Here is a 26091-nt window from a genome sequence, read left to right as displayed (position 1 = left end):
TAAGTAAATCTGTATATCTAATTCATTTTCACGCTGGCAAAGCCGCGGGCAAGAGCTAGTATGAACATAAAAGTACTGTATAATATACTGAGCAAGTGTTTATATTCAAGAATTTATTCCATCGATTTTGTCGTGGTGGATGGTCGTGAGGCAGTCGTTGATCCAACTGTCGGCGATATCATCTCGGCAACACGTTCAAATGCTTGGACGTTTATGGACCATTACATTATTGTTTACGACGAACGATTCTATGCCTTATGCAATACTTATACAATAAACACATCGTAAATACTGTCAGATCTTTTGTACATATATTTTTTTTGCGAAAGTCCAAGTCGTGAGTCGCCTACAACTCAAGTATATTCGAATGGCATGAGGGCTAAAGATAGGTAAACTATTTAGACCTTGAACTGATATGACGTCATCGCTCGAGATCTAGAGTAAGCTATGGTGTTCACAATGTATTAAAAAACGACGTTTGAATGTCGACCAAATACCGGAACTTGGGAGTAAAATTAAAGTGGATGTAAGTAGTAGTTATGTGTAATAGAGTTTAATTATAAATGTAGATGTTTTATCAAGAACTTTATTTCAATGGAATATGTAAAAAAAATAAAGAGCCAAGATGGTTCAGTGGTTAGAACGCTTGCATCTTAACCGATGATTGCGGGTTTAACCCAAGCAAGTACCACTGAATATTTATGTGCTTAATTAGTGTCTATAATTTATCTTGTGCTTAGCGGTGACGAAAAACATCGTGAGGAAACCTGCATGTTTCAAATTACATAGAAATTATGCCACGTGTGTATTCCACTAATCCGCATTGGAACAGCGTGTTGGAATATCTTCCGAACCTTGTCAAAGAGAGAGGAGGCCTTAGCCTAGCAGTGGGAAGTTTACAGGCTGTTGTTGTTGTTCTGTACACTTGTAATTTCAATGATTGCTATCGATTGTTCCGTATTGTTGCCATGGCATTTCTTCATTGCAGATTAAAGGCCGCGTGTTTCCGCGTGGCGACGTGTTTTCGACTGACATTTAACAGATCGTTCGAGGTCAATCGTTTTTGATTGTTGTGAGTTTCGATAGCTCGTATATATTTTAAACTGCAATATATAATCTAGTCTATGGAGTTTCTTTGTCATCGTAGTGTCGCTTTCCGGGTCGCTTTCGTGACGATGATATTTAAGCTAATGTGTATCTAAATGTGAGTATAATATTAATCTGTTAAAAATTCTAACAAACAATAATTAAGTTAACTTTATTAAATTACAAATTCTACATATTACGAAAAATATTCCACCACGCTGTTCCAATGCGGGTTGGTGGAATACACACGTGGCAGAATTTCTATGAAATTTGTCACATGCAGGTTTCCTCACGATGTTTTCCTTCACCGCCGAGTACAAAATGAATTTAAATTAAGCACATGAATCAGCGGTGCTTGCCTGGGTTTGAACCCGCAATCATCAGTTAAGATGCACGCGTTCTAACCACTAGGCCATCTCGACTCGATATTTAAAACAAATATTTCCTTAAAAACCTAGCTGACCGACTGATATGATACTGATATATGTTTTGATCAAATATCAAAATCACAATGACTATTAAGTTTTGCGCGTATATCATATACATATATAAATAATATGCTTGCAAAATAGCACAACTCGTTCGTTTAAATAAGCAAGCGTATAGCTTAGAACGAGTATTTAAGACGTTAAATTGGTTTCTAAACTGTCGATGGCAACTTTCACGTGTAAGGTGAAAGTGCCGACCGAGTAGAATACTGTGGACCACAAAGACAGGTACGATATTTGTTTTACAACAGTCCTTAAGTTCAAAGGAATAAAGACCACGTGTGTGTCAACATATAATGGTCTATCCTTAACGTTACGATCAGATATCAAGTCTTGTTTGAAATAATAACGTCGAAGATCGTGTACATTTCCGTTTTTAGCTATATAAGTATCGTCTGTTACCTTTATCTAATGGGAGGTTTTCACTGAAATAATTGGCTGTTTATGTGTTTGTTACTTTTTGATTTTCGAAAGGAACTCTCAAATATTTGTACAATAATCTATAGTAATGTTATAAATGTTCGACGAACTGCGTGGTCGAGTGGTGTGTACACCGGTTTTCATGGGTACCCTACTCCGAGGTCGGGAGTTCGATTCCCGGCCGAGTTGATATTGATCATCATTAATTTTCTATGTTGTCTTGTGTTGTGGGTGTTTGTGGTACCGTTGTTTCTCCTGATTTTCCATAACTTGCTTTAGCTACTTACATTGGGATCAGAGTAATGTATGTGATGTTGTACAATATTTTTTATTTATTTTAAATATGAAAGTATCTCATACATAGGCTACATTTAGTATATGAAAACCAAAGTATTTTATTTCTGGACAACGATACACATAGTTGTGTATTATCAGTGCGTTATGACTCAAAAGCTAGAATATTTTACGTACGTAAAATTTATTTAGAAAGTATAATTAAATACTCTTTGTTAAATTCAAGTCAAGCGATTAATTGATGTAGGTGGGTTATTTTATTTAGCTTATCTTTGGGTTTTACCCTACTCAGTGGATTGTTATCGTAGTGGATTATGAATTTATTAATTTGACACATATTATAATTGAAACGATTTTAAGAAGTACTGCTTAAAACATTTTCGTAAATAAAAACAATTTCATATTCAAATATTTTTTTAGAGTTAAATTGTTTTATGATTAAATAACGCGTCAATAGGTTAAGCCTTAAAGCTCAACTACTAATTAAATATATATAATATAATATATTTATATGTCATATATCTCCATGGTTTTCCTGTATCTTATCTTTAATGTATTTGATATGTTAGCTTGATTTAAAATTTTTATTACCAGACAGCATCACAGCTTAAGCTTTAGAGTTTTTTTATAGACATCTGGTATTCATATGCAATATAAATATGTGAGTAACCCATTAGGAGCCGTGGATTCCAGACTCATTGATTCGGAATGTGACCTCGAAAGGGTGTTATTAGTATTTTTGAGATACTTTATTATATATACTAAGTACAACAAAACATATATTATATCTATTGGTATGAGTATTATGTTTTCCTATTGGTATTTTAAAGTCTAGCGTTATTAAAAAAGGTGTCGTATATAAGTATAGAAGATAATAATCAATATGTATTCTTTCAAATAAATCATACTTTCTCCGTTGTCCGTGAAGCGAGCGAGTGCTCGAATGCGGAACAGGCCGGTCGTTAATTCCAATATTGCTCATCCGCTTACATAAATTGATACTTTCATCTTTTGTTTCGTGATTTTTATCATCTTCGTATTCCTTGTAAGAATATAATATTTTAATTGGTCTCTTTTAAAGATTACAACATAACGAAATGTTGAATAAATAAAATGTAATATTTAAAATGGCTCGAAGTACCCTTGGTGTTATAGGTACTAACGATTTTTTTTTAAAGTTATTCAATGAAATAAATTGTAGTAAAGTAAAGTAAAAGTAAAGTAACAGCCTGTACATTTCCCACTGCTGAGATAAGGCCTCCTCTTCCATTAAGGAGAGGGATTGGAACATATTCCACCACGCTGTGCCAATGCGGGTTGGTGGAATGCACATGTGGCAGAATTTCGATGAAATTAGACACATGCAGGTTTCCTCACAATGTTTTCCTTCACCGCCGAGCACGAGATGTATTATAAACACAAATTAAGCACATATATGTATATAGTGGTGCTTGCCTGGGCTTGAACCCGCATTCATCGGTTAAGATTTACGCGTTCTGACCACTGGGCCATCTCAGCTCATACATACAATAAATTGTAGACATTACCTAATATTAATAATGCATATGCATACATGAAGTGCAACTTCAAAATAATAATTTAACCACAAAAGTCTTACGTGTAATTGATACTGGTTATTATACTACACATAATGATGTAGTAATTTAAATACATAATTACTATTATTTGTAGTGTTCCGAATTGTATCAACAATAATAATTTTAAATGTTTCAATTTACCCAACGTTAGAATAAATACTTTCTAAATTTCGTCGGTTGTGAATACAATCGGAGACTAAAGGTGTTCTCGTACGATTTAGCGGGCGTTTGTAACACAAGTTAACACGCCACATATGCTATAATAAACAGCGTCGGTGAGACAGTTGGTGCGACATGCTTCGGCAATCCGATGGCGCGATAGGGGCCGACGCGGCTTACACTACACCTTTGTTTATTGACCATTGTGAGATCGACCGATGGTCGAATAGAATGGAGTCATACACAACAATGAGCCATATCGCATGTGAAATTGTGAACAGCTCCTTGAGATAATGTACAATGGAATCATGTCTCGCGGTACGGTATTCGAATTCTGTTATTTATTATGAATCATGATTGAATACGTTTCGAAAGTTTTGACTATTATTTGTTTGTTGATTTGGCTAAAAATAACTTTTCAGTTATTAAATTTTAATTTCATTTTTAAAGTAATACAAAAAACATAACAAAATTTTAATATATTTTTTTTTACAATTCCCTATTCTTTCCAACCGAGCGTCTACATCGGACCTTTAATCTCGGAGATTTTGACATTTGTATAGAGATTAATTAAAAGGAGAATAATTAATTTATTTTGTTACCTCTTTTACGGTCCGATTCTATAATTTGATCTTGTAAAATGACGCCACGAATTAATAATGTTGGCAACACTAGAAAACCTAAATATCATAGATATCGATAGATTCGATGTCGATAGAATATATTAAAGTGAAATTATAAATAGCCGCTTATATCGTTCAGTGTAATTCAATGTTATTTCAATGTTAGCTTACAATCGTTTTGTTGATGTTCCGAAAATTTCGCTCAGAAACGATCGCTATTTCCTCTTTTTTTTCCGAAGCAACGTTTAGTGGGCGAATGTGTTTGTCGAGACTCGACCTGAATAAAGATTACCGGAGGGGAAAGTCGAAGCTCTGCGGCCACTTATCTTTCGACAACAAGATAATTACTCATGCAGTTTGTGGTAACATATATAAACCTCGTATTAGCGCCCCTTCGCACTTAAACATTTACACACGAGTGTATAATTAAATGGACACATTCGAGTTGTGTACCCTTTTCGTGCTGAGTAATAACATACGTACATATAAATTCTCTTATTGTTAACGCGACTTAATTTTTTAAGATACTTTTTTGCACATTCTCGTTTCGCGAGCATACTTTATTACAGTATAAGCTAAGTATGAATCGCTTAACGAACTTTGGGCGGCCGGCCTGCCTCGCCCCCTCCGCGAGTGTGGGGGCCGCACACGCATACAGCGCGGACAAGTTTGGCACCAATAAATGTCACCATTAATTAGTGAAGAGCGCTTGACGACGAGTCAGACAAATTGCACAACATTCATCATCGCATAAAGTCGATATGACTGAATTCCTGAATTCATTGGAAAAAATTCTTAACGAATTTGTCACTTGCTTTTTTTATTTTTTTATTTCATGCGGACGCTGGATACTGTCAGTCAGACATATTAAATTTTAAATGAATGATTATTAATTTTGGGGTTGTTTATGAAGTGTATCATTTATTTGCTAGTAGATTCCTAATTTTAATTGCCATAGAAAATAAAGGCTATTTTTAGCTGGATACTTATTGTATTCATATTGAGAAATCCTCTCACCACAGAGTAGCAACTTACACACATTACACCAATTAAATAAGAAGCTGACAATATTATACTATGTTACAATTAAATTTTATTGTAATAAAATGTATGATGTTTCCTTAGAAAGTTTCGTAGCAATTATTGTGAGTAGCCTTCGCCCATAGACACTGGATCAGTAAGAAGTATAAGTGACTTCCTTACGTCCTCGCTTTAATAAGTACATTATGTCTCTAATTGCACTGGTTCGATCGCTCTAATTCTATCAGTAACAAGCCAGCCACTTTGTTCGTTACCGACGTTAATGATTCATCTGTTACGTTAATTTTTCGCGGGCACTCGACAGAATATTTGCCAGTTGAGTTATGATGCGATAAATATTTATTGTTATATTATTCGGTATTATTATTATTAATGAACGTACGACGGACGGCGCAAACAATAACGTGGATTTGACCGGTGAATCAATTTGTAGATGAAACAACGAAACGTAAAACAATGAATTATTCAGGGACGAAACGTACCTATTAATTAGTTGATGGTCATTAGATTGTCATGCTCGGAGCGGGGAGTGCCCGCGCTGTCCTGCGACGTCCATCAACCTGATTGTTTCTATGTAATGACCGGGATTACATAACGTCGAACACAAACACTTTACGAATGTCACTCTTATTACCTTCAATTTAAGAGCTATTATTTTTATCAACAAAACTTTAATTCGAAACTCAGTAGGTCTATGTTTTGAGAAATTACTGTTTGTTCAATTTAGTTGAAATAATAGTCTTTGAACTTCTTTATCATGACTCAAAAGAGTTTTTATATCTAGCGAATGCATTAAATTCGATTGTCCAATCCGCAAATGTGATTATTTATATGGTCATTGTAATTTATGAAGGTAAATTCGACGCTAGTCATTGTCTTTAAAGTATTACGAGGACGTAGCCGGCCTTTACGTAATAGGAATTAGGAAGGCATAGCGTTAGCGTTGATGCAAAAGGTCGTATGTTAGTGTATTGTCCCAATTTTGAATTTAAATTCTTAAAAATTATAAAGTAAATTATTTCTTGTGACAATAATTTTGAAATAACAATAAATAAGTAAATGAACCCTTTGCTTGGCAGGGAGGTATAGTACGACACGACTTATGTTCCTAATATATGTGCATGTAAATCGAAGTGTCAAATTGACGAATATATAAGGTTATATACTATATAGATATTACAAGTTATTACGTTTGTGTAAAGATCATATTCACGTAAGAAAAAAGTATTGATAATTTGGGATAGCGTACTTAATTCGGGTTTCACCAGTTTTGCCGATGCTACATTTAAGTTGTTTCGTAATATAATATATTTTACAAACGCCCGTGTCTGCCTAACCCAGATAACGAATATGACGGTATTTATTAATTTGTCTTGGTGTTCTAGATAAATAAAATTTTAACAAAAAGAAAAACCGACTTCAAAAAAAAACTATTTTAAAACAAATGAATATGCATGAAAAAGTAATAAAAATAATTGCGTATTCAACATATTTTTTAGAGTCTTCCTAAGTTAAATGAAATGAAAAATATTGGACTACTTAAAAGTCGATTAACGATTATATCATGTAGTTATAGTTATTGGTATATTTGGAGCCGGTGTCAGCCACGGTCCCCTTGCCCCAACAATCAAAAGAAAGAAGCGATACGAGCCCCTTGATTGATCCAGTATATTATTGTGTAAAAGGTTATTTGTAAAAAACATATTTGTTAAAGTATTCTCGTATTGTTTTTTGATAGATATACTGTAGGGTTTTATTGGCTTCGGTTTTATAGATTCGACCGAGTATCGCTAACGTGCTCCTCAGAATTGTTCCGTTCCCTTCCGTTCCGTTACTTTGTCATGGATCCTGTGCTCAGAACCTTACCAAACTTTCACCAAATTACCCTTGAAGTATATATTTTATAATAAAAAAAGAATTATCAAAATTGGTTAACGTGATTTTCAGTTATTCACCTATTTGTCGCGCATATACATAATGCAAATTTAAGACTTATGTCGTTTTCACATGGATACCATCATCGGAAAAAAAAAATAAAAAAAATGGGACCCCACGGGAAGCACTACCTTTCAAACAAAAAAAAATTTATCAAAATCGGTCCACCCAGTGAAAAGTTATGAGGTAACAAACATAAAAAAAAAAAAAAAATACAGACGAATTGATAACCTCCTCCTTTTGGAAGTCGGTTGAAAACAGTAACACTTCGAACGAATCGATCAGACGGAGTTTGCGATATATTGTGAATATAAATGTAACCCTTCAGCGTGACATTTGTTTAATTCAATAAACGTATATGACGTACATATAATTGTCTGAATATGTCATATGTTTAATCAAAATTCAGGAAAATACTCAGTACCATAGTATACAAAATTACATTATAATACAATATTTCTTTTCTGGATATCTATTTAGTTAATTTTCAGGGCGAGGTGTAATCGACACTCGAGAATTAATTTCAGGTTTATATTAAATGATCTGCGATTTTCTTTCAAATCAATGTTTAGGGTTTTGTTCTGCTGCGTTTCTGTAAACACTTATCACTTTTTACTCGTTTATTTTTGATTGGATTGACTTGCCTTGTCTCGTTGGTCTAGCAACTAGCTATGAGGCTACAAAACTCCAAGATGAATTCTCCGTCATAACCCAAAATCTAGAAGTTACTGAACTTCCAGATTTCGGTTGTGTTCACCCTCAGAAAGCATGTAAAGCGATTGGTTCTGTGCTTGAATTCATTACCTCTGGCGTTCCATTGGATTATAAGAGAGAGGGAATTGAGAGTGCATCTGTGCATAGTTGGTCGATTTCCCTTTCAGTTTGGCAGCTCTTATCGAAACAGGTAGGATGACCTAAACATCTTACTGAGTGATACGACGTTTTCATTTGATGTTTAAGCCATTATCACAAATTTCTTTGCGATTTTTAAGAACGTGATCTATAGTTTCGGGTTTGTTCTAACATAGCTTTATCGAATCTATATCTGTATCTATTTGTGTGATTATATTATTTATATATTCATAATAACTGACAGCTATTTTGTTGTTTAACATTTTGTTATCATATTTACATTTAAAAAACGACAGGATATAAATAAGAACGTTTCTAATAAATAATTGGAGCAATTTCACATTCGTTTGTTTATAGTATTCAATATAGTAACTACTAATCAATTAAAAATGTCAGAGATATCCATGCAGATAAATATAGCGAGGTGTTTAATCATTTGCGCTGTCTCATTTTTTTTAAAAGTATTTTCTTATAAGTGCCTCGCGGTTTCATTCGCACTAAATTGGATCATACATACCGCAACTACTTACTATTCATACGTATTAGATCTAATACATATTAGATACATGTCGTGTACTTCTATTTTTCCTCAATTTATCTAACTAGTATCGAATAATGGTTATTGATACAAGCCCGTTATACAATTCAATTATTGTATTGCTGCAAATTAAAAATGCGTGTAAAGAAATATAAATTGTTGCCAACACGATCGCTCATGGAGCCTTTAAAGAACGTAATATATAGATATATATTTTAAACCGGTATGCGATAAAATGATAGCGTACTTATTCTTCGATAAAAATAGCTTAGCATGAGGCAAACAAACGCCGAAGTAGCGTCGTTTCTTTAACAACCTCTCTCTCCCGTCTTTTAAACCATTTTTGGTATGAATGAAAAATGCCATGTTCGGTGTGAGTTGTCACCTCGTTGACATTTAAATAGAGACATATTAAATTCCCTCATTCTACGTAATTATTTTGCAACGGTCGAATATAATACAACAATGTTACGGTGACGTTGCTCAAAAAAAAAAAAACAAACATTAAAATAAAATTCCAGCTCATTAAATGCTTACAAGAAAGTGAAGTCCAATAAACCTCAACATCAGCTTCCTGTCAGTTGATTTTAAAAGAATAAGTGGTAAGTAGTTTTTTGTATTTCGATTATGTAACTGTCGACTTTATGATATCGATGTAAGAGCTATATTCGAATGCGTTACGTTTTCATAATGCGACTGAATCTCACTGCAGTGTTGTGTTTTTAATTCTTGTACTTTTTGAACTTTGCAAATAAAAAAACGTTTCCTCGTCTTTGATTATCGCGCTGCGGTCAACGAACCCTCGTTTCATAAGGTTTCGTAGATGCTTGAACCCTTATAAGTACTTCATATTTTTATCGTCGTGTGCTACATTTTCTGAGAAGTTTTTAACCCCCTAAAGGAGTTTCATTTTGTTTTCACGTAAAGTCAGCTTATGACCCTTATGTTTGTTTACCTTTTTCCGTCCACCGTAGCTCTTTATGATAATTATTGTCGTTTGGTATAAATAACGTTTGAGTATTAAACATAACTCGGATAAAATCTGAGCGTGGTTACATGTACATTTGACACTGATTAAATGTTCCTTTTTTAAATTCAACTCACTTTTTAAATAATGTATGTAGTCGCCAGAAATTAAAGGGGTTTGACAGACTTGGGTACCGTCAGTTAGAGATTTTTCTTGGAGAATGCCTTTGTTGGTGGTTTTTCTGTCTTTGACGACCACGGTTGGTGATGGAGTGGTTCTGTTTTGTTCTATTCTAGCAGGAACACACAGTGTTGCCAATTTAATGTACAAAACACCATTGATCCGATTCCGTCAACGGATACCCTGGACCAATTACTATTCAAAATTAACCAATTTAACAGTGATCAACTTTTCTGAAATCACTAAAAACAAAAAATAGTACATATTCGATAATACAATTACTATTTTAAGTAGGTACTCATTACGATCTTTTGATAAAATGGTATTCTTTGTAATGTTTAGATGTCTCTTTATTAAACATTATATTTTTTGTTTAATAAGTAAACTTATATGTTAAAAAAAATTATGTTTAAGCATTAAAAATCGTCGTGTCCGCTGCGACTGTCACTCAAAACCCGCTTTGACGTTTATTTTTAACATCGCCTCGATTGATAGATCAATTTGTATTCACAACGGTTTGTAAAGTTGAAATATTGATACACGTATTCTTTTTAGAAGTATCGTATTTTTATTGATACAGATTTTTTTATTTGTCTCTATTTCGTGTATATTGATAGTGCGATGTTCAACAAATGTATGCCTTTTTATGTAATAGCGTTGAAGTGAGCTTCGCAATCGTTTTCTATACGTACGTCATAAAATATCTTCTTTATTTGGTGTTAGGGCTTTGTGCTAGCCCGTCTGGGTAGGTATCTTCCACTCATCAGTTATTCTTCCGCCAAATAACAGTACTCAGTATTGTTATATATATTATCTTATTTCCAAAGGTTGCTGGCACATTGACAATGTAAAGAATAGTTAATAGTTCTTACAGTGTCATTGTCTATAGGTGATGGTGACCACTTACCATCAGGTGGCCCATATGCTCGTCCGCCAACATATGCCATAAAAAAAGAAAAAAAATGAGGTCTAGTAAAACACGTATTATTTAGATAGATTTAAATATATGTATAGTATTATTGAATACAATAACATAGCCACGATTTGTAAAAAGGGTTTACGATTAAGTGTCAACTGTTAATAAGTTATTACTCGGACAAATTAAAAAAATACGTCATATCTATCCATAGACTAGCGACTCTCCCTTCTTCGCACTGGTGTAACTTATTATTATAGAAAAATATATGATTTAAATATAATTCATACTCTATACACACATATGTATTTATATCGGTTACCTGTTAATAAAGTTATTTGTATATTTGTATATACATTTGCAAATACAAAAAGCACCGCGTCGTTTCAACATTCGAGTGTTGGGATAAGTAAGTAATAATGAAGTAGGGAGGCGTAAACATGCGGCGTGTTAACCGCAATAGCGTTTAAGTGAGCCCCGCAATCGAAAAGTGCAGCCAGCGTTTGTGCCGGCATTGTCTAAACGTAACACGAAAACAGATGCGACTCGAATATTATTTATCAACGGAACTGACATACACAAACCACATTTAAACATTTTGTTAGCATTTATTACAAAACATAATTTAGGTTTTCTGACGCTGGCAATATTTCATTTCGTATGTAAATAAATTGTAAATAAATAACAGTACTACACAAATTAGATGTAGCATCGGAAAATGCAATGGAATAAAAATAAAACCGATTACTGCCGATTTACACAACCAATAGAAATAGCTCCCTATCGCGCCATTCGACGCTATTCGCCGCTATAGATTCTCGCGTTATAGAAAGCAAGTGCATGTAAATCGACGTGTCAAATTGACGAATATATTAGGTCATATGATATTACAAGTTATTTCGTTTGTGCAAAGATCATATTCGCATAAGAAATAAATATTGATAATGTGGGATAGCGTACTCAATTCGGATGTGATCGGTTTTACGAATTTTGCCGATGATACATGTAAGGTGTGTCGTACTATAATTTTTTTAGATAGCTATTCTTTGCTTTTAATTTGACTTCTTACATAGATTTCGCTGTCGATATAATTATTATACTTATTTGAATGCAACAATATTACATTTAACTTTTTGCATGACGATTCCAATGCTAATAGTGCTATAATTACATTCATTTCGACTTTTGAAAAACATAAAAGGTATGTAATCCTTAAATAAGTACGTTGTGTATGAATTCGTTGAAATTTTACATGTTATTAATGTGTATAGGTCGGTTTTATGAAACCGAATTGACTGTACAAAGTCACAATAGCCGTCTAAACGTTGGAGTGTATGCCCGGTGGAATTCGGGTCCGGTGCAGTATGTTTGATGTCATATAATACAGCGAGTGCGTTGTTGTTTAGCCGTGTCAGTGAATGCCGTGGCAATTTGTGTGTGCAGCCATGCAGGAGGGCCGGCCGTCCGTAATGAATGTCGAACGCAATCACACTTCCACCGGCCGGTGCATCTGCGTATCGACTTTATTCAATGGATTTTATTAATCTTATGTAATCAATTTGATGACGACGCCCCTGTGGAGTTGATTATAATACCGTGGTGTACCTATGATACCGTCATCTACCTAAATTCAATTATGAGTTACAAACAAAAAAACGTGGGAAGAATGTAACTTAAGACAAATTAAATTGTTTCCAAAACTAATCAAGATGTAAAAAAAAGCGTATATATTTAGCTAGAGATTCTTTTTCTCATTAATATGACATCAAAAGTGAAAATCAATCAGATGGCATTATATGTGTAATAACTTTACATTTTTATATAGGGGGTGGGTCGATTATTATATCAGTAGAGATATTCTCGAAGAACAAAGTCGCAACTCTCGGAGACGAGACCGTGAAATGTCTATAAGTGATTTGCGACTTTAATTGTCATCATAATTAATAGCTACCCGTCTTGGTTTAGTATTAATAAACTATATAATAGATATCGCTTCACACCTATCTCCCTAAATGGGAGGAGAAGTATAAGTTTCCAAAAATCTCTTTCTTTGTAAGCGTCTACGTCGCGAAAGGAGTACCTATGCTTAATTATAAGTCAATCGGACCTTTAGCTACGGAGATCCCGTGATGTGATGTTTTGTTTATAAACATACACATAAATATATTAATATACTATTTAATAGCGTATCAAGTTTTTGCCAATTATTAATATAATTTAAAAAAAAATTACGTGTATAATTTGTTGTTCATAGTAAATACAATTAACTGTGACACTCAGATATATTCCCTTTAATATAGATTTTACTAGTATAAGGTGTTGTGGAGGAAAGTAGGTCCTTGCAGCCCTGTCTGGCTAGGTACCCCACTCACTTACCAGTTATTCAACAACCAAACAGAAATATGATTTATATGTGATTTGAATGATGAATAATTCATTCAGTGTTTAATATGAACATGGGACATAACACTACAATTTCAGATCCCCAAGCTGGGGCCGTTGACAACGTTAGAAAATGTATATTCCTCTAGTACCTGTTCCAGTGGTCATACCATTGGAGATTTTCCAGTGACTTAGGTTTCTATTTCTAAAATAAATTAAAATAAAAAAAGATTGAATTATTGAATTATAATTTCCAGCGAAGGATAAGTTTTCATCGTCGTTAAGTCGTTAATAGAACGAAATAATCTAAGCTTAGAATTGCTCTGCCGAGACCAATTATTAAGAAATTTGCGTTATTAATGTTAATTTAAACGTAGATTACATCATGTTTTATTACTTTAAAAGCAATTTGTACACAATTAATCTTGAAAATAAGACGTAAATAACGGTTAGTAAAGTAATCTAAGGAATTAGAAAATGATTATTTACAGTTGTATTCGTATTACGAGTACGTTCTTAATCTTGTTCGAGATATATACCTATTGTTTGTTTGATAAATGATCGCTCTTGTATCGAAGCAGCGATTGAACCTTAAATGCCAGCTATAACTAAGTTTTAATATTTACAAGGCAACTAATGTTTTATAAAGCCGAGATGGACTAATATATATTTTCTGATCTTTAGTGTAGGTTCAAATCTTGAAATAGAAACACTTAATTTGTGTTAGTAATATATATTTATGTACATTTTGTGCTTACCAATAATAATAAAAAATAGTTTATGTACATATATAAAAAAAAATATGTAAAAGATGTAAACGTTAATTTACTTATCTTGTAATAGGAAATCGATGGATCCAATTGGAGTCAGCTGAATTTTTTGGCCTTGAAAGGACAATGGGCATCTATATATGAAAACTCAATAACTTAGATGTTGCATATATTAGTTATGTAATGTTATGGAAAAAATATTAATGATTTTGTGAGTAAATGTATCGCTCATAACACCGGCACAAGGAACAAGCACAAACTATTACACCTGTTATTTGACTAGATAGAGTCAGTAATTCCTGTGGAGCAATGTTTTGCGAAAGAATCACGACCTTAATGCCTCTGTTGTCATATAAAAAAAACTGTTAAAGATTGCTATATGTATGAATATGCATCGATCGCCTCTAAATATGTCAATCATTTGTTCTCAGGTTGTGAGCAAGCCGTATCAAGTGGCGGCGGGCGCCGAGCTGACCAAGTTGTGTAACCACAAGCGGAAACTTCTGGCGTCGCTGCAGTCGCGCGTCCAGTCGCCCGTCACGCCGCCCCCGCAGCCAATCGACCAGAAGAAAGGTAAACATACATTTAACGCCATATTAACTACGTAGCACTCAGAGAAGACGCCGTGGATATTGAGGTCACGGATAACTTAGGCTAATATTTAACATATTAAATAAACATACACTAAAATAAATCCATGATATTATTAATCTTGATGGTAGGGCTTTGTGTAAGTCTGGCTGGGTAGGTACGACCCACTCATCAGATATTCTACCGCCAAAACACAGCACTTGGTATTGTTGTGTTTCGGTTTGAAGGGTGAGTGAGCCAATTTACCAACAGCCACATGGGACCTACTTAATTTCCAAGGTTGGTGGCGTATTGGCTTGGTGGGTAATGTAAGGAATGGTTAAGATTTCTACCAGCATCAATGTCTATGGGCGGTGGTGACCACTTACCATCAGGTGACCCATATGCCCGCCCGCAAATGTAATGTATAAACATTTTTTATAGTTTCTCACTCGTATCACAAATAAAACAGTTACAAAAGGCATGTGTATATTATAAACGCGAAAGGAAATGTGTCTGTCTCTTTGATATCTCATCACGACTGAACCGCTGGACCGATCGTAATGTCATTTGACATTGTGGTAACCAGTGGGGCCTGCATAAAACCGTACAATAAAATACGAAAAAAATGGACATGCAGTAATCTGCACAAAACAGTTAGTGCATGTGTAAAGATAATAAAGATATCCACTTAAAAGATTAACTACTGATTTTCTTGTCGGTACTTTTCGGTACATTCACCGTTGGTAGTTTAACATTAAATTTCTTATCTTGTAATTCTTGTACTTTTAATTAATTTGACGTCTGCGAGAATTATATATTTTTTATGTTTATAAAGGCACTAGAATTTAACAAAAAAAATATTCTTTTAACCTATGTTACTCCTTATCATATCAATTTTCTGCCTGAGAAAGTCCCGTCAAATTGGTCCATTTCTTCAATAAATGCTATTTTGGTATATGTACTGGGTACTTTAATATTAAAATTTTATTATACGTATAGATTACAAATCAACAACAGACACGTAAAGACAAAGTTAGTGTAATAAACAATGCCCTTTGTGAATGAATGTGAAACCAGCGTGTCCTTTGTCCAATAAATTATGATAAGGTCAATTATAATTTTGACTGTTCATGCAAGCTTTCAATCTTTTTCTGTTTGTAATTCGACTGATATATTTCTTTCCGATTTCATCCACGTGTGTCTTTCTACTCCATTCAGCAGGTACATTCTCTATTACGTCATATTCATAGCTCGATGTGATGGTCAGAAACGTTCAAAGAAATATCGTTCGCAGAATAAACGACTTTAAGTTCTTGCCGAGATAGTAAATGTAACTGATAATTACCCAAATGCCTCCAAGAAGTGCCTCGAAAGAATCAAATAACTCTTCTTTGACCTAGGTTGATTAAAAGCTAGCTACTACCAAACGATTTCGAAACTATGCTAGTAATCTGCCTTATGTATTATTTCAACTTGTAACATCAAAGAAAATATTGAAAAGTTACCAGAATAACTGGAGGAAAGTATTTTGCTTAATATTTTAACAAGAAAATATTTCCAAGAAAGAATTTGGAGAGATGAAATAATTTTATGATTAAATAGGGATTATATAGCATTATATACTAAGTTAATTGAAAAGTTATTATAAAGCTGACATTTATATTGATTCACTGTTAGTAAAAATCTGTCTAGATCGGTAGGTTACATGTTCTTTTGACTATTTCTTGGGTGTAATGCCTACTTCAAAAACGGTATTTACAGACGTTCTTGGCAGGGAAATAAAGAAATCGGGTTTATGAGTCAAGTAATTTTTATTTCAACGCCATCATCAGGTGACTGCCATTATAAGCAGTAATCCTCTTTTATTTTCTGATGAGAAAGTTGAGCATTTAATGATATATGCAGCTCAAATGCAAAATGGTGGAAAAAATCGCAGCGCTTTGTTATTTAATACATAATAGGTCTGCTCACGTTCATAGCGGAACATGAAATAAATTGACGACCTCCGTGGCCGAGTGGTGTGTATACACCACTCACCACCACACCACGTTTTCATGGGTACGCCACTCCGAGGTCCTGGGTTCGATTCCCGACTGAGTTGATGTAGATTATCATCATTAGTTTTCTATGTTGTCTAGGTTCTGAGTGTTTGTGGTACCGTCTTTACTTCTGATTTTCCATAACGCAATGCTTTAGCTACTTACTTTGGGATCAGAGTAATGTTTGTGACGTTGTCTCATATTTATAATGTATAAAAAAATGGTCAATGAAAACATTTGAGTAAGGAATCTTTTGATATTTCCTTATCTACGATCTTTTATAGCATCTGGGACATCTTGACTAAATAATTATAACGAACATTAAAATATAATAGTTTATTAATAGCGTTTAAGTAACCGTTCTGGATTTGACAGACTAATTAAATAGATGATGTGACGCAGCCTGTCTTCGGTCTCGATGGAGTATTAATGTTGATTGGATTTCAGAAACGTTTAATATAAGGCTTTGAAAGACTTATCTATTCACGGATAAAACGATGGGTTATCTTTACTGATACTTGCGAAGACGTTTTTGTTGTAATGCCTAAGAGGATAAAATACTAAATGGAGTTTACTAAAGAGAGTTAAACCTTAACTCTGTATTATTATTTAATAAGTAGCTAATCTTCGAAGTTTCACTCGTCTTATGATAAAAATATGCAGTTGACATATCTTGATACCAGCGTATGGGTGAAATAAATATAGCATTAATGTATATTTGAAATTAAATTTGTCGTTACATAGTGTTATATATTTATTTAACAACGACATCAACAACAGCCTGTAAATTTCCCATTTGAGGAGAAGGTTTGGAACTATTCAAACCACGCTGTTCCAATGTGGGTTGATGTACATATAATACACATGTGGCAGAATTTTTATAAAATTTGACACATGCAGATTCCTCACGATGTTTTGCTTCACCGCCGAGAACGAGATGAATTATAAACACAAATTAAGCACATGAATATGAATGGTGCTTGCCTGGGTTTGAACCCGCAATCATCGGTTAAGATGCACGCGTTCTAACCTCTGGGCCATCTCGACTCACGCCTATATATTTATTACAATATAGGCATTATGCATGACTGACATTTACTTAAATAATGTATGTGTTTGTGTTTCGTATGAAAAAGTTAATAATATCTACTAACAGTAATATGTATTCGAAAGTTTGTTAGTTTGTTTGACATTTCACGCAGCGACGGTGCAACGGATTGACGTGGATTTTTGCATATATATTGTTTATCAGTAAAGAGTGACTGCTAGTTTTATTTTGAAAAATATACAGCAGAGAATAGTGTCAATATAATTATTTTTATTTAACTTTTGTTATAAGGTTGGCAAAGCAGATGAAATGAGTGATTTCATTAGAAGATCGTAGATTTGAATACTAATAAACAGCTGGTATTTAATTTGCAGTGTATAATTTATCTCGACGGTATTTGGCGGTAAATAATTAATCGTAACATCGTATAAGGGTAATCGAAACCTCGTAACGAAACCTAGCGTTTATCGGATGAAATCCGGATATTGTCGCTTTGAACATTTATGTACGTGCATCAACTCGCAAAACAACGCAGAGGAATATACTATATGGTTTTCTTTTTCCGTTTAAGGTTACGAGATCGTTTGAATAAAGTATTACTGAAGCGATCTTGTCTACTATGCAAGGTAGTGAATAAACAACTTGAGTACAAAGATTGCATACGTCATAAACTTAACTAAAAAAAAATCGATTGATGTACTTCTCAGCGTTGTTACTCTTTGTATAGTCGTTTATACGTATACACACAATATAGTAACAATAGAGTACGATCCCCATGCGTTTAGATATTTAATGATACGTTAACGCGAATAATGTGTATATAAATGTCGAATCGGTTACATAATGTGCTAGAAAGCGCTCTTCAATCTTATTACGTAACATTCGAACAATGCCTTTCGAAGTACAGAACGATGCGTTGTTTGACTTTAGTTCGTACGTTATTATCCTCTTAGCGGACGGGCTTGCGTTCCGGTGCAATCTCCGTACTCATCCCTCTTTCATCCAATTACATGAGTGTGAACCCAATGGGATTAGTGCGGGATACGAGCGGTGCCTTCGATGGCACGCCGGTCGCCGTGTTATGCCTGTTACCGTTCCGTTTACAATATCAATGATTTGTTGTCTGTTGTTCGTTTTCACTTCGGCGTTCTATTTTTAAATATTTTTATTTTTATTTAAATAACGGTCATATCGTTAAGTTTTGTTTTATTTTAAATAATGTATGTATATAATGAGCTTAGATTATCGTACGTGAAAAACAAAGGCAGTCCATTCAGAGACACAGATAAAAGAAAACCTCCAAACGTAACTTGGGAAACGTTCAAAGTTAAATTGCCATCTATTTTTTAAGAGAGGCAACACTGAAAAGTGGTAGCCGGGAAGAGTTGTTCCTTGTAACAAAGAGGGTAGAGCGATCTCTTTGTTGTTAAGTGCCGGAGGGCGGGCGGCAGTGGCTTGAATAGGTGGGCAAGTACTACGTCATCCGTCCGGGTATAACAACCTGCAACGCCCGACACCCCGCGCCCCTGACTATACCACCCGTGTTTTTATTCACTTATGCTAATTTCACTATATTGTCACATCCACTTTAAAGATTAACTTGACCCTTCGCGATAACGTACTATCTTATCTACGCGACCATACAGATGTTTTATGTACTAACATTAGCTGAGTCAATTTGTAAATTATTTTCTCAAGTCAAAAATGTATTAAGTAAATTATTGGTAATAAAATAGCGTAGATTTAATATTTGTTGATTTTCGTTTGGAATATATAATTCTATATAATTAACATATACTTTGTTTGATGTAGAGTAGGGTTTGCTGTCGGTTCTTATCGGTAGATTCTATTCGTGATTAATTTATAAATGAATTAATATTTTAAATTCACTTTATTATTTATAACTTCGTGTTTTATCACCCTGGTAATGTGATTGTATTTTTTTATACAGAACCAGTATTTATTTACATCTATACTTCTCATAATATATTGTTACATCTTATATATGTTAAACATTACTATTAATAAAAGTATTCTGCTTAACTTTTGTCAATAGCTACTAATCACGTTTCTTTTATAAAAAACTAAGTGAACTTTATTGAAATATTTATGTCATAAAGAAATAACGATAAGACTTTGATTGTATTACAGAAAATACGTAACGATATATTTTGGTCTTAGTTTGCGGAAAGCGAATCACACCCTTACGACAGTGGCATTAAGGTATATTTTTATATTAGCAGCCAAAAATAGACGAGTAAAATTTTCAAGAAACAAGAGCGCGTTGACATTATTTGAATAAAGTTTAAAGCTTATAACCAATTCAGACTGGAGAAGACGAAGACTGACAACTTGAAGTAACTTCGTCGTACTTTCACGTATAAGTGCTTTTTGACTTTACGAGACTGTAGTCATGTCATTTTTCGAAATCTGTAATAATATTATAAATGTGAAATTACTCTGTCTATCTGTCGCTCTTTCATGACTAAGCCGATGAAAAGAAATTTCATGAAATTTCGTATGAAGCTTTTTTTTATGGAATAGGTTTGTGGACGAGCACATGGGCCACCATCACCCATAGACAATGACGTTGTAAAAAATAATAACTATTCCTTACATCGTCAATGCGCCACCAACCTTGGGAACTAAGTGCTATGTCCCTTGTGCCTGTAGTTACACTGGATCACTCACCCTTCAAACAGTACTGAGTATTGCGGTAAAATATAAGCCCTACCACCAAGTATGAACTCCAAGACTGGACATAGGCTACTATTTTGCCTAACACGTGACAAGCAACATCCTGAAATGCGAGGGCAGCCGCGGGCTACTACTAGTAAAATATGTCTGAATATAGATCTCGTTGAAAGAAACATGACAATAATTGTATAGACGAGAGGAGAAAAGGTAAACTTAGAACAACTAGTTTCCGACTTTGCCGTGCCAATACATCCTTCCTGGTGCAAGCTATTCTTTTCTATAATAAGATATCACAGTTCTATTTTACTTGATCTATTAATAGATTTAAATCTAATTTAAAAAAAGAATTGATAAATAAGGCATATTACACATTCATGTTAATTTTGTTGATAATAAGCGTGGACTCATTATTTGTTAGTATTGGAAAAGTCTTCTGAATGTTTCTGTCGGGAGAATCAGCTCTCTGAACCGTTGTGTGTTTGTCAAATCTCTAGTACGTTTGCAGATGCTAAGTGACTGAATCCCGGTTTTAAATAGATAGGCGGACAAAAATTGGGCAACTTTATCAGTGTATCTATTTGGTACCATAGACATTTGTTTAAGAACATACAATATGTATAAGTAAATATGACAATGAATCATTTTCGGGCTGGGTTTTCTACGAGTTCCTACGAGTCGTTTTGCGTATGACCGCGAAGGTTTCTCAGACAAGTCAAATAAGCCGTATGTGGTCAGCACTGGTTATTTGAACTCTATACTGACCATTCTTTCGACCAAGACCTCGTGCGTGTTCAGACGTTACCGAAACACAATAGTTTTAAGTATTGCTGTTTGAGGGCTAGTTAAGAGATCTCTGAGGAGTCGAGATGGCCCAGTAGTTAGAACGCGTGCATCTTAACCGATGATTGCGGGTTCAAACCCAGGCAAGCACCGCTGATTCATGTGCTTAATTTGTCTTTATAATTCATCTCGTGCTCAGCGGTGAAGGAAAACATCGTGAGGAAACCTGCATGTGGCAAATTTCATAGAAATTCTGCCACATGTGTAGTCCACCAACCCACATTGGAACAGCGTGGTGGAATATGTTCCAAACCTTCTCCTTAAAGGGAGAGGAGGCCTTTAGCCCAGCAGTGGGAATTTACAGGCTGTTGTTGTTGTTGTTGTTGTTGTTGTTATGAGATCTCTGGGTCGCAGGTAAAGGCGGGCTTAAAGTTCTACTAACAAGAAATTTTATGTTTATTTTCGTCAATACATTTTTGCCATGTTATTTAGCAAATAGAAGTTACACTTATGTTAAATGCGTGGGTTCCGCTCTTGACCTTTCGCCGTGGTATTAGATTATATGTGGATGGGAATAGCTCGGACCTATACCTACTATACCCACGCCTTCTATTAATATCATACCTATCATATAAATATGTTCTCGATGGACACATTTTTTTGCTGACCGACTAGATATTCATTTGTTTAGTTAGTAGTTGTTTTTTTTTTCGTTAAATATTTGATGTGTAAAATAGAGATGTCTTTATGATTTGGAACTGGTTGTCGAAACTTAGAATTATTCGTAACTTTGTAAGTGCATAGTTTTTTTATTCGTCTCAGTATGATACTAAGAATAATAAATGCAGTCTCAATTGTACGATGTCGACGAGCTTGTAAAACGACCCGAACATTACCTCCGCTTTACTGAAACGCCGAGCTGTTTAAATAGAGAGTGAGACGTAAAAGCTAACTCGCGGAACCATTCATGGAGCTTTAAAGAAAATATAAAACTAACGAAAGTCAAAGACCTCGAAACGTTTTTTTTTTTCCTGAACCCATTTAATTAATAACTTGATGTGTTTTTTCCATAAAAAAAAAAAATATATCATCCATATATCGTACACGTATATAATTTATAAATTTATAATAAATGTTATCAGTGAACCAGTGTAACTACAGACACAAGGGACAGCATCATAGGCTTGATTAATATTGATTGATTAATAACCTAATTGTTGGTCTACCTTCCATATTCGAAATCTTAGTTGTCGAGGTTGGAGTCGTATCGTTGTACTGAGGAATTATTCAAATACTTACAATACCAATATATGAATGATAATGACCACATAGATGACCTATTTGCCACAAATTAGCTGTTACTTATCTTTTTATATTTAAATAAACATATCTCTCTCTAAAGCGTTCAAATAAACGTTCACAACGGAACATTAACCCATATTATTCTGTGCGAAATAAAGACGAACAATAAGTAAGGTACTTTAGGGATATCACTAAGCCCTAAGCACATTTATATTTTTTGTATCGATATAAAAATAATTCGTATCAGCGTGTGTAGAGAAAATCACTAATTAATCTTTTAGATAAGTAGTTTTCGTACTCGTCAGTGCTAGGTGTACTTACGATTATTGATCTTCATCTTGTTATATCAAGAATAAGGTCTTAACAAGATCAGATATCAAAGACGCGTTCAATTTGTTTAGATTATTATTATATTACGAGCTGTGCCCGCGTCTTTGTGCGCATTTGAAATTAACAAAAAGTTATACAGCTATCTGCCAGTGAAAGTCCTGTTAAAATTGGTCCAGCCGGTTCAGTGATTAGCCGGAACAAACGTACAAAAGCGGTTATTTTACTGTAAGAAACAGACACTCCGATTTTCTTATATGTATAGATTTATTAGATCAGATTGTTTATTTTATATATAGCATTCTTTAATTTATTTATTATTTCCTCGATGTAATTTCCTACATACATTCTTAAAGTGATGATATGAAAACTTAAATGTTTATTCCAAATCATAATAATCGTTTCATATACTGTTTTAATAGTTTTCTTGTAGTATTATGTACGAGTTTCATTCTCAACGCAATTGGGTGTTGATGCGAGAAAATTAGCGTTCAATACTTGCACAGTGCGCCCGCTTAGCGGCCGTTAAACGGTGATACTCTGAATGTTGATTCTGTGCAACATTGTAGGCGCTGATAATACGGGAGATAAAAATATGTATTTGTTATTCGTTTTATTGAAACTTAACTGTTTTCTTAGTTCGTATATGTCATTTCATATGTTAATATACTAGTTCCTAATGTAGTTATTTCGATTCGTCTACAGCGCGATGCAGTCTCAATTGAATTGTTTATTCAGAATGCAAGGCAGTAAGGCAATTATGTAACCGTTTATTTCAGTTCGCTCTGTGTCGTTATTTAATTAATGTTCACGATGAAAACTGGAATTAAATTGGTCGAAGAACGTATGTCTTTCTATTGGTCAGTATTATTATTATTTTTTTTTACCTGGGATTGCCAGTCATAGACACTGGTGCTATAAGCAATATATGTCTTCTTGTACCGACAGTGTGCTAACAAAAAGAGGCTGCACTGTTTCGTTCTTTATGTTTGTAACGTATTACTCTAGTAGGACACTGCAATAAAACGTATTGCTGTTTGTCGATAAGATATCAGACAATTGGTACTACACCCACCCATACAAATATCCTTACTATATACTTTATTCAAGTAGGCTTTTACATTCATTTTAACATGCTATAAGTGTAATATTTAAGATAGTCGGTTATAAAATATATATAGATTGAAATTAACAGTTCATTTATGGATACACGGAGATCCCAAATATCCTAATGGTTACAACACGAGTTTGTAATTATTTACCTCGTGCTCGACGGTGCGGATAATTTTGCATGTGTCGGATGAAAATCCACTTGTCTTAATTGAAGCAACCAGACCTTCGAATGATGGGAGATCTTTACATCTCCTGTTACTTTTTTGTTTTCATGAAATCGTGGTCGTGAAAGTAAAAGTAAAAAACCTTTATTCAAAATAGAAGTGTTTACAATTTCTTATTGATAGTCAAAGATCTACCACCGGTCCTATGATATATGAAATAAACGACGGGTCTATAGTTATTGGGGTCTGATGTACTACCTGACTTAAATATAAGTAAAACTCAACTATGTTTGAGTATGTCTATTTACGGTTAGTTATATTTATGTACGGTAATTATCCTAGTTTAATTTTGGTATCTTTAGCATTTTATTTAATACTTCTTTGATCAATGCTAATTACGCATTGTGATTCAGTTAATTCATATATGAAAAGGGAATATTTGGATCGTTTTATTCCCAAGACGATTTCTTACCTTTAAAACATGTAGGAAATCGTTAGTTCGATAAACAAGTAAATAAAAATTAAAGTTACCACCGGTTTATTGCTCTAAATTATACCAAGAACGACAAGGTAAATATAATTGAATTACTGTTAACCCTGTATGTAAATGAACGGATGTTAACTCCACTGAACTCGTTACCTTTTCGCATTATGATAATAGTGTAAAGATGTAAAGAAAGTGAGGTTCCGTATGAATTATTGTAAGCCAGGTTCAATGTTTACATGTATGTATCAACTTTTAGATCATATATGTATATGAATAGCGTAAGCCGATTTTTGTCACAGTGATTATAGGACGATAGATGCATATACAAAATCGGTTATGGTGTAATTTTGTAGAGCCATAGACTTGCAGAAAAATAGAGATATCTTGATTGCAATTTACTAAATTGTTACAATATAACAAAGACTCTTAGATAGCGGAAAAAAGTTAGTGGCTAGTTAGAAAGCGATACTTGGACTGTAAAAGAAAAAAAAATCCATAAACAAATTTAAAGCATTTTTTTATCGATAAACTCCAATTGTAACTGAACTATTGTATACTATTTGACTTTTAATCTTTTTACGTCTGACTTTCAGTTTGGCAATGAACAGAACAAAACCTGTAATAGGTTTGGAGTTTCCTAAAAAATATTTTGAATAAACGCATAGTTCCGCGGGAAACGCACTAGTTTTTATTATTTAATGTGCTAGCGCTAGTTATGATCGGATTATTTCGCTAATGCCCCGAGTGAATGACAGGCAAGGTGATTGGACAGCTCCACCGCAGAGTTCGTGATGGAAAGTCCACTTAAATTTTGGTTAATCATGTCTCGTTTTTATGGCAGCCTAGTTAATTTTCCTTATAACTTTATTATGATTTAAGTTAAAAAAAAAATCAGTTGATGGTAGGGCTTTATGCAATCCCGTCTTCATAGGTACTACAAAATCATAACCTTTTAAAAATCAAAATATACTTTATTCAAGTAGGCTGTTACAAGTACTTTTTCACCGATTCTGAAAGTAGATTGTACCGTTCTACCGAGAAGGATCGGCAGGAAACTCAGTAGTTACTCTTTTTCAACATTTTTAAAAATGCAGTCATGTTATTTAATTACAATTATATATGTGTGTAATTTATCCTGCCTGGAAGTCAACGAGTATTAATATTAAACGCTTTTTTATCGTCTGCATAATCTTGTACTAATTAATATATCTTCTTTACCAAAATAATAAACAGCAATACGAGCCAATGTAACTAAAGGCACAAGGGACGGTACATTAGATCGGGTGTGCATACGCGATTTAACTGTTGGTTG

The 26091-nt window shown here is 34.0% G+C and overlaps 1 protein-coding gene across 5 annotated transcripts in view; it reads left to right on the top strand.

Moving 5' to 3' along the window:
* The window catches only part of LOC124532396, a 76281-nt gene that overhangs the window by 38484 nt on the left and 11706 nt on the right, over positions 1 to 26091 (top strand). For all 5 annotated transcript variants that reach the window (XR_006966641.1, XM_047107296.1, XM_047107294.1 and 2 more), the window contains exon 3: positions 14681 to 14822. Coding sequence is in view for 4 of the 5 variants with exons in the window: in XM_047107296.1 (XP_046963252.1) it covers positions 14681 to 14822 (142 nt within the window). In the remaining variant the exon portion in view is untranslated. The remainder of the gene's footprint in view (positions 1 to 14680; positions 14823 to 26091) is intronic.

This window comes from Vanessa cardui, chromosome 9 (genome assembly GCF_905220365.1).
Source record: "Vanessa cardui chromosome 9, ilVanCard2.1, whole genome shotgun sequence".
NCBI classification, from domain to species: Eukaryota; Metazoa; Arthropoda; class Insecta; order Lepidoptera; family Nymphalidae; genus Vanessa; species Vanessa cardui.
The sequence above is the reverse complement of the archived record's forward strand: the minus strand, read 5'-3'. Positions and strand labels throughout refer to the sequence as shown.